This window comes from Rhamphochromis longiceps, linkage group LG4, assembly GCF_057381845.1.
Source record: "Rhamphochromis longiceps isolate RC_006_pf linkage group LG4, R_longiceps_female_GT1.1, whole genome shotgun sequence".
In the NCBI taxonomy this organism is placed as follows: domain Eukaryota; kingdom Metazoa; phylum Chordata; class Actinopteri; order Cichliformes; family Cichlidae; genus Rhamphochromis; species Rhamphochromis longiceps.
In genome coordinates, this window is record NC_140560.1 from 22,831,130 (window position 1) to 22,841,888 (window position 10,759).

A 10,759-nucleotide genomic window follows, 5' to 3' on the forward strand; every position below is an offset into this window, starting at 1 on the left:
GCCTTTATAAACGTGTGTGAAAGAAGGGGTCGGTCTAAGACCTCACTGAATTTGAAGGTGATACTGAAATGAGATGCTACCATTTCCTCAAGTCAGTTTGTTTAATTTCTTCCCTGCAGGTATTCCACCATCGGTGGTAAGTGGTATTATTGCAAAGTGGAAATGTTTAAGAGTCCCAGCAACTCCGCCACAAAGTGCCTGATCACATAAAGTTACAGAGCGGGGTCGTGCAGTTCGTATACGTCACCAGCCATCAACTGAGAGCTCCAAACCTCCTCTGACATTAACAAAATCTGAGCATGGGGAGCTACATGGCATTAGTTCCTATGGCTGAGCAGCTCCTGTAGCTGTAATGTGTAGGTGTCCCAATGCTTTTTTCTGAATATCACCCATCTACAGCTGTTTGTATAATACGTATGTATAAATGACATGAAAAATAATAATTTGCCATCTTGGGCTAAATGGAAATATTCAAGGCTACATGCAGACTTTGTGAGGCTAAACTTTAACTTATCCAGTGCTAAATCTGCATGCTATTGTACCCGATGCTTATTAGCAGGCACTGCTTAAAGTTAAAATCTGACATGTATGGTTGGACAGACTGAAAGAAAAGTCTGAGGATCGATAAATTCAGAAGCATCCTTTCTCTGGTCTAACGAACTGACGAGGGAGGAGATCCAGGTTTTAGTGTTACTTTTTTAATATTGTAAACAACCATGCTTTGTAACCAGGTTTGAACAGCAGGTGTAAACATGTCTGGGGAAGCCTATTTAGAATAATATGTTAAGTCATTTGAGTCTGGATCAAAGTGGTGGAACAGCAGGCAAATCGACATGTTGCTAGCACAGCTTTAAAGCAAAGAAGGGAAGCCAGAAAGCGAGAGAGGGAGAGACTCCAGACAGGGAGTCCGGTGGACTTAACAACCAGGCTGTTAAATTCATCACAAAGTTGTCAAGTATCAGGTGACATTAATTATAGATGCCTTGTGCGATGAGCCGTTTGTTTAGTGTGCCTGTAAAATTGGGCCATAGATGTGAAGAGGAGTGGGTCAGCGAGGTTACACGTGAGCGCTGTGCCACCCTTTCTTTCCTGCTACCCTCCAATTTAGAGTGAGCACTCAAAAATAATAAGAGGAGTGGGAAAGAATTGGGAGCAAGAGCGAAAGAGAGTGGGAGGGTGAGAGACAACACAAGAGTGGGGATGCTGAATAAAACATAACAGAAGGAAAGAGATGGATGGATGACTGAGCAAGTTTTCCTCTACTCCTCTTTCTAAGCCAGCGCATACAGCACTGAGCACACCTGCATGCTCGCACGTAACACACCAGTAACACATCTGGTGTACGCTGCACATCCCATGTGCGCTCATACAGTGTGTATACTATGCATGCGTGTCTTTAGCAATTTCACCGGACACCGGACACCAGACACGCCAGGGAAATTATCAGAATCATTTGCACATCTAGCTGCAGCTCGGCACGCCCGAGCAGGCTCTGCGTTCGCTCTCGCCACCCCTGGGTGAGTCTCCCTGGTCTAAGTGGTCCAGCTTCTGCCCCTGCCCAGCACCAGGGACCAGCTGGTCTGACCAGGCTCTTATAATACTTCTGTTATTAGACTTGGGAAATGGAGACATTTAACACTGCTGCAGCTGAGACTAAAGCCCCACGGCCCTGTCTGTAAATTACACTGCTCTCACAAACAATTGCATTGAAATAAGGCCACTGAGGAAGGATTTTGGCTCTGTAAAATGTAGCCTTGATGACCTAGTTTCAGCAACTACCACCACTGCCTGTGTGCGTGAGTGTGTTTGATCATCTTCACCAACTATCGCTAATCACAAAGTTTACCATTAAATATGCAACAGCTCTAAACGCAGGCTCATAACTCTTCGTGAATTAAAGGAATGCCTTTCAAGTCATTCTGCCGTTGTAATTTGCTGCAGCGATGAAGCATAAAAGATTGGGTTTAATTGTGTGCTTTACCTAAAAAAATATTCTCAGCCTCTTTGAAATCGGCTCCTCAACAGTTTCTGTCTGATCCTCCTGATCAGACCCTTCTGTAGCGCCCCAATCTCGACCAGGGCTGTTTGATGTTGTCTGAGCTGATGTGTGTTTGTTTGCAGTTGGACTTCTCCTATTGATCACAGCAGATTGGACCCAGTTATGTTTGCTCAAGTGTGCAGACATTAGAGGACCTCCTCATTCTGATCACACCGCTGAGAGAAATATGGGCCGTAACAGCAGTAATGATGGGAAAACTCTCCCTTTTGTTTTTAGTCAGTATCAAAGGGATTCTGCAATAGCTCTCAGGTTTCCTTTATACTTTCCGTTTAGCATGGATATAAGCTGACAGCAGTTCAATCAAAGAAACATCACAGAACAAAGACTTACATATCTACAAATTCCTATAAATAATTCAGTAACACATATGTTTTAATTAGTTCTATGTATTAGAAATACTAAACTCCTCTAATCTATCACTTTGGTTTGAAGCAAGTGATTTACTTTTTTGCTTCACATCCTGCTGAGGAGTCAATCAGGAAAAGGCGTGCACAAGGCATCCTTTTCAGACGTCTGAAACACCTCAACTTGCTGCTTTCAATATGGAGGAGCAGCGGCTGTACCCCGAGTCCCTCTCGATCAGCTGACCTCCTCCTATCTCTAAGGGAGAACCCAGCCACCCTTCAAAGGAAACTCATCTTGGCCACATATATCCACAACCTCATTCTATCGGTCACTACCCAGAGCTCGTGTCTATAGAAGAGGGTCATAGGAATGTAGCTTGACTACAACAGATCTGCCCCAATCCACCTGTCAGTCTTACCCCTCACACTCACTTATTAAATAATATTCCCAAAATATCAGCCAAGCACAAAAAAGAAAGAGCAAATCTGTCTTGTTATTTAGCTTCTGGTATCAGTCACTCAAAAACCAAACAAAAAAAGAAAAACATCCATTGTGTGGTTCTTTTGATTGACAGATGGCCCTGCTAGGCTTCAGCTCCACTACTTTGAGTCATTCAAAATGGACCTCATCAGAGTGTGTATGTGTGCTGCTGTTGGTGTCTTCTCAAGCATTTCTATTGGATCCTTTGATTACTATCATTGCCTGATGTCAGGTGGAGACTGTCTAAGACACAGACGCTCCACTTCACTTTTGCAGTTCTTTGTTGTCTTAACTTCACCACTCGACGTTGCTGTTTAGGTAGTCGAGGCCCAAAGATTATGTCACTCATAATATCTTGATGGCAGTGAAACGTGTCTGAAATAAAGCCTTTAAAGAAAAATTCTTGGTATTTCTTATATTCTGTTCAGTATCTCATTTATTAACAGGCTTTTAAGTTCATCGGCACTATTCACTCTCACTTTGTCTTTCTTCTCCTTTATTTTATTTTATTTTTTTTTAACTTCAGGCCTGTATTGTCATCTTAGTCGCCTGTGCTTCTGGTGTAGTTTTTGATGGTTTTATTCTTCAACTTCATTGCTATCTATCCGCACACCCAGGCTCTGTCTTGTCTCACAGCACCCTCTGGTGGTTGTTTTCAGTCATCGGACTCGGTACAAGCTGTAAACAGTGAGGGAGTCAGGGAAGGAGTGGGCAGGCGTGGATGTAATCAGGACTCGTTATTTTGGATCGACAGGCCCGATCCGTCTGCGAGGCCGCTGCGTGTCTCAGAACAACCGAGGCGAAGGAGCTCCTCCATTCAGTCCGGGGCGGTAAGTACGGAGCAGCACTGCTGCTGTGGTTGTTGTTAATGTTCGTAGAATTTCTCCTTCAGGCCTGCTGAGACACCCCGCCATGAAAACAGTGACTCTGCTACAGTGTAGCATCATGTAGGTGCCCAGCATCCTGTTTACTAAAAGGCGTAGATGCTGCTTTATATCGGTATTTGTTGCAATACCAACCATGTACCTCTAGAAAGAAGCATAAAAAGCCAAGACTGTACTAATAGAGCCATTAACGTGCTACCGAAAGCATATTGTTGTTTATGTTGGGCAGAGGCAGATGTTTGTTTATAAGTGCATTTTATGGGTTGGGCCCACGTTTGTCTCCAGAGCTGCTTTTTCTTCGTGTCATAGATTCAACATGTTGACATGATAGCATCACGCATTTGCTGCACATTTGTCAAATGCACATACATGATGTGAGTCGCCTCTTCCACCACATCCCAAAGGTGCTCTATTGGATTGAGATTATTGTGGAGGCCATCAGAGTACAGTGAGTACGTACTCATTGTCATGTTCAAGAAACCAGTTTGAGGTGATCAGAGCTTCGTGACGTGGTTTGTTATCCTGCTGGAAGCAGCCATCAGTAGATGGGCACCCCGTGCCATCTACACCGTGGACATAAAGGGATGAGAAGCAACAATACTTAAGTAGACTGTGGTGTTTAAATGATGCTGGGTTTGTACTTGTGGGCCCAAGGTATGCCTATAAAATATTTCTAACACCATGGCACGACCAGCAGTAGCTGTAAGCTTTGATACAAAGCAGGAGGGATCCATGCTTTCATGTTGTTTCTGGCAAATTCTCACACAACCGTCTAAATGTCGCAGAAGAATCCAGACTCAACATCTCTAACCAGTTTCTCTAGCAGGTTGGTAGTGCTGTTGTATGCTCGCTTCAGAGAGCTCCCCAAATGAAGTGCTTAACTTTATAAAGAACCAGTGAGCCAGCTGCGGCCACTACTGCGCAATAACTGAGTGAACTACAGCTTCATAACACCCAGGCAGCGATTTTCATTCTTTCTAACTGACTGCGGCCTTCTAAAACATTAAACAGTGCCTACTTCTTTCTCTTCTGCATGTCCTTCTACTGCTTAATGTCTTTTCCCAGAAATCCTCATGCATCAAAAACTCTGCTTGTCTCTGTGTCTTTCTGTACAGCGGTCCCTGCATCACTGACACATTGCCTCAGAGCTGGGATACACTTCAGTGACACCATGCACTTCGTGACCACACCTGCTGCGGTGCTGTGTCTGCTGGCTGGGGCATCGGTGGCCATTCACGCCCCTGAGACAGGTAAGGAGGGCAGCATGGAGCCAGGGGACTCCACAGGGCTCAACAGCGGTCAGTTGTAATAAAAAGCAAAGATTTAAAGGTCAGGTTTGTGAGAGCAGACAGCAAATAACATGTCAGAGGGATTCAGTGCTAAGAAAGTCAGGTCAGTCGTTTTATGGAGCAGACGTCTTGGCGCTGGGTCAGTGAGATGCTGCTTATTTGGCTTATATTAAGTTAATGGTTAATGATCTGTTTAGTACTTCTAAGCTATATTGAGTCTTTGATGCTATGATATCTGAGACCTTATGTGTCCCCTCAGTTTTTTTGGACAAGGAGCAGGCAACCTCCTTAATCTCCCGTCAGAAGAGAAATACACCTTCCACTCTGGAGCAGGCTTGCATGGAGAAGGTGTGCAGCTACGAGGAGGCCAGAAAGTTCTTCCAAGACACATACCGCACGGTGAGCCCACTGTTAATCCCCTCCTCATTTCCTCAAACCTCCTTTGCGCCTCTGTTTGTAAAGAGAAAGCCACTGTGCAGCTCCAGATGTTTACTTGTGCCGTGTTATTTCTTCTCCAGGATATCTTCTGGTCAGTCTACGTTGGTAAGTGCATTATTAAAAGGATTGTCCATTACTGCCTATGCATTAGCACTGCATTACAGCTTATTAACTTCTCCGTGTTCAGATGGAGATCAGTGCGCAGAGAAGCCCTGCAAGAATGGAGCCATGTGTTCAGACAGCGTTGGAGGCTTTGATTGTGTCTGTAAGTCGGGTTTCACTGGAGCCCTCTGCGAGAAAGGTGAGAAGGAGACGGCAGGATTTCGCACGTGAACATCATTTTTGATTTGCTTTTCAAGTTCTGCAAGCTTTCCACTTTGTTTTCACAATGCAGACGAGACTCTGTGCACTCTGGAAAAGGACCAGGGCTGCTCTCAGTTCTGTAAACCAGGCTACATATCCTACGAATGCTCCTGCGCCCGTGGGTGGAAGCTCAACACAGACAAGAAACAGTGTGTGCCTCAAGGTACGTCTGTCATGTATTGAAATTACTTTTTTCTGCATGTTCTTTGTTCGAGTTTGAAAAAAAAAATCCGTGTTTTATGCCTGTGTCTATTATTTACTGAATAACATGGCAGATTACTAGTTGCCAGTGATTGTGGGTGGTGGAAAACCTTTGGCAGTACATCAAAACAATACATAAAGGTTATCCATCCATCTTCTGCCACTTATGTGGGTCTTCAATAAAAGCAGTCTAAGCATAAATGCACAGACCCACTCAGTGAGCCACCTCCTCCAGCTCTTCAAAGATCACTAAGGCCAGCTGAGATATATATAATAAATAATCTCTCCATCGTGTTCCTCTTTGTAGGAAATAACAGAAATACTTCACCTAGGAAGCACCACAGTAGATATACTAAGGACTCCTCGATGTGGAGTGGTAGTGGCTCCACTCTGTGGCCCTCCTGAATGACAGAGCTCCTCTTGCTGTCTCTAAGGGAGAACCCAGCCACCCTGCCGAGGAATCTCTTTTCCATTCTTTGCATCCAAAATCTCATTCTTTCTGTGACTACAAAGATTTTGTGGCCGTGTGTGAGGGCGAGAATGTAAATCAATCAACACTTAACTGTGACACTTGGCTCTCTCTTCAGATATACTCATTTTACTTTCACTGCTGAAACTGCACCAATGCATCTGTCAGTCTCCCCGCTCCACCCTTATGAACAAGACCCTGACATATTTGAACTCCCTCTCTCAGGTACCAGTTTTTCCCTGACCTGAAGTGGGAATCGTGGCCTCAGACTAGGAGGTGCTATCTGTCATTTTTGCTGCTTCACACTTGGCTGCTAACTGCCCCAGTGCGAGATGCATGTCACCTACTAATGAAGCCAGAAGAGAGGTGATGCTGAGGCCACCAAAGGGCAAGTGGTGGAGGCCACCCTCCACCACTTGGCTGTGTTTAGAAATTCTGTGACCATTTTTACACTGCATAAAAATGAGGTCACACCAGGGTACCGCAGTCGATTTAGCATCTCTGCTTAATCTGACAATCTGTCTTTGGGTTGTGGGAAGAGGCTGGAATACTGGGGAAAACCCACAGGGACAGTGAAAATATGCCAGCTTCACACAGCCTCCAACCAACCAGCATTGTTGCCTCAAAGCAAAATTGCTGTTATTAGGTACTATGGAGGACCCCTACACCTCCATAGTGCCTCATGAAGAGCTGAATTTATTACAGCACAAGGGTTTGAAGTGAAAATGGCGTTTAGAGCAGGAAAAAACAGTTTTCTCTTAGAGGGCATAGACAAGAGACCCATCTGCCCATGTTTGTTTACTTTTTCAGTCATTTTTCTAACATTGTATCGCTTACATGATGCTGTCAAAGATATAATCAAGACACCCATCCAGCCAGCTCAGATGAAAAGAGGATTTCTGATATTTCCCCACAGACTGCTTTTGACTACAAAAACTATTGCTAGATATGCCCGTCGTACTTCAAAAATAATGTAGTCAAAGAAATAATCATAATCATCTCCTTCTGTCAGTCGAGTACCCCTGCGGTAAGGCGGTCCGTCTACAACAGTTGCAAGGCAAATTGTCCAGAATCAGCACCAGCAACCCTGAAGGAATTGCCTGTTTGTCATCAGAATGTCCGTGGCAGGTAGGAGGACACTTGTTAACATAAAGACACAATGATTTCAGTGTGTGGGTGTGCGTTTCTCAAAGGTATGAAAAAGAGATGCAGGGTCTTAACTGTCGTGCTGTTTGCAGGCTGTTCTGGTGAGTTCAGAGTCTGCAGGTTTCTGTAGCGGAGTCATACTGAAGGAGAACTTTGTCCTGACTACAGCTCAGTGTGCCAAAAAATACTCATCCTTCCAGGTGGTTGTTGGTGAGTAAACAAAGATTATACAAACACTGCAAGTAGGTAGTGATTGATATGTATTGTACATTTTATAATACACAATTAGTTTTCCATTGCCCCCCAAAAATGTAATCTAAAATAATAATAAAAAATGTACATAATATGTATACAAAATGTTTAAGTATAGATTCAAAAGGGGGGTGTTTGCATTTGTAATGATTTCCATCCTGTATGAAGGAAATCCATAACATATCCTCCTGAGAACCAGCCAATTAGTTTATGTCCTCTGTAATGGACATTTGTTTTCTGTCTTTATATCTTCAGACTCATTTAAGCTATCCTACTAAATCCTGATGTGTTAAATAGAGGACATCATGGGCTTTCCATTGATATCTAATGTGTTTGGGTGACCTCTTTCAGCTCCAAAGAGGAAGGACATCACAAAAAAATTAAATCCAACGATTAATTTTCCCCTCGGTTCTCAGGAGGATAAATAATAACAGTACCATAGATGTTACTGTGTGTGGAGGGACCTATCCAAGCTTTCCTTTCAGATTCAGAACAAATTTGTCTCTTTTTTGGTTTATGTTACATGTCCACCTGTGATGATATATTATAATTTTTTAATGGCATGAAAACACATACATGTCAGCACATTGTATAGAAGCCAGCATGTGCCTTAAAATATAAATATTTAAGTGAAAAGTCTTTTCAGTCAGCAGACGCAGCACAGTTTAGGTTTATAACTGAAGAAAGCACAAGACTTCTGGAAACAGACTAATAAGATAAAGGTGGAGATAACTGGCCAGAATGCACAGCATTGTGTTTGGTGAAAACCAAACACAGCATATCAGCACAAACACTCACAGTAAAAACTGTAAAAACTGTTTTATTATCAAAGACCGACATTTATTTAGCTCACATTGTCTGCTCAGAACAAATAGCATTTACCTAAATAAACACAAATCCACAAATTGAAAAATTCTACCATTTTATAATCGTTGTTAAATAAAATTACAGAATAAATCGATCAAAAAAAGAAGTTTCCAAAATTGTCATTTTATAAATCATGAATATTACATCAGCAAATTAGTGTTTATTTAAATATGGTTTCTTTTGCTGTTTTAAAATGTAATAAAATAATTATAATCTAATAATTATACTAATAATAATAATAATAATCAAGCTATTAATATAATTATTGCAACAGCTCTGCACTGAACTCGAGCACAGAAGTGCAGTAAATCTTGTGCTGCATGCCGGTTTTTCGATTTTTAGAACTTTTAACATCATCGCCCTTCCTTATCTCCTGCACAGGTAAAGACAGCAGCAGTAATACTGACCAACAGACGCTGTATGTTAAAGTGATTCATGTCCACCCGCGCTATGTGGAAGGTCGCCCTGAAAACGACCTGGCTGTGATTGAGCTCCGCGACCGCATCATCTTTAAAAGACACATGATTGCTGCCTGTCTGCCAGAACGAGACTTTGCTGAGAGCGTTTTGATGGCAGGTGACTACACAACGGTGGTCACTGGCTGGAAGGAACCACAGCAGGGGTCTGCTTTCCAGGGCTCGCTCACTCTTAACACCCTGGTGTACAACAAGCTTCCCATGTGTCTGGAAACTCACGGAAACTTGATGACCAACAAGATGGGCTGCACTGCACCTCGTGAGAACGCCGGCTGCACCATGAGCTCCGGCAGCCCCCTGCTCACCCTGTACAGGGACGTGTTCTTCCTCACTGGTGTGGTGAGTCAGCCAACAGGGGCCGACTGCAGCAAAGGATACATCTTCCAGAAGGTGTCGCGCCACCTCGGCTGGCTGCGGCAAAGAATAGGTTCACGTTAGGAGCGGTAGTCAGAGAGCACACTGAGGTTATTGATCATGGAATAGGATAATACAGGTTAATAAATAATAAAACAGGGAAACTGAATATTTTCCTCCTTCTAACTTAGTCTCTTCTTTATCCTTGTCCTTGTGTATTTAAAAAATTTTAATAACTAACATAACATATATGCTGTCATCTCCGTTCCTCTTTGGTGTGTCTCGTTTATCCACAAGGTGGCTCTCTGGTTACATAAAGACAGAAGCTTTCATTACATGTATCCTACAACTACAGCAGAAACGGTGAGAGATGTGTGAATTATTCAGCATGTGTTTTGTGATGTGGACGTACCGTTTTAATAACCTCTGAGCGCTGTACTCGTTGACATGCACCTTATAAGACTATTACTCATCACTGTTGTATGAATGTAATAAAGTGTAACACCACACCTACTGTCAGCGTTGTCATTGTGGTTATAAGAGGTTATAATTATTTCAGAACTTTACATATAAAGCTTGAGATGTGTCATAGTTTGTGGGAGATCATCAAACACAAGAACGTGGGCATTACTATTAATGTCAAATGAATATACACGACTGTGCAAAAGTCTTGGGCTGATCCCTGTTTCTTTATTATTCTTCAGCACAGTCTGAACTCTCTTAGGCTGTTTCTTCTAATTTCTTTAAGGAGTGTTCAGGAATAGGTCTCCAGGTTTCTTGAAGAACATTCAAAGCTCTTCTTTGGATGTTTGATTCCTTTTGTTCCTCTATCTGTCAAGAAGATAGCAGTAATGTTGAGGTCCAGGTTCTGTGGAAGCCAATCCATGACTGATAGTGTTTCAGTGTATGTTTTTTCCATCCAGTTATGCTTTTTACAGCATTGGCAGTGTATTTGGGGTCATTGTCATGTTTAAAAAGGAAATTGTTCCCAATCAGATACTTTCCAGATGGATGCATGATCGTACTTTTCTGTGTTCATACCGGTAATTCCATCAATTTTGACAAAATCTCCAACAAATGCAGTTCCAAACTATGACAAAGTCTCCGATGTTTTACAGATGGCTGTAGATACTCAC

The 10,759-nt window shown here is 42.8% G+C and overlaps 1 protein-coding gene across 1 annotated transcript; it reads left to right on the forward strand.

The window, feature by feature from the left end:
• Positions 1 to 3,570: 3,570 nt before the first annotated feature.
• proza (protein Z, vitamin K-dependent plasma glycoprotein a) lies at positions 3,571 to 10,132 on the forward strand. Its single transcript, XM_085403856.1, has 9 exons — positions 3,571 to 3,714; positions 4,884 to 5,018; positions 5,317 to 5,456; positions 5,576 to 5,600; positions 5,683 to 5,796; positions 5,890 to 6,021; positions 7,541 to 7,656; positions 7,767 to 7,884; positions 9,175 to 10,132. Exons 2-9 carry the CDS (start codon positions 4,940 to 4,942, stop codon positions 9,705 to 9,707), a joined length of 1,257 nt encoding a protein of 418 aa, XP_085259982.1. The 5' UTR covers positions 3,571 to 3,714; positions 4,884 to 4,939; the 3' UTR covers positions 9,708 to 10,132.
• The last annotated feature ends 627 nt before the right edge of the window (positions 10,133 to 10,759 follow it).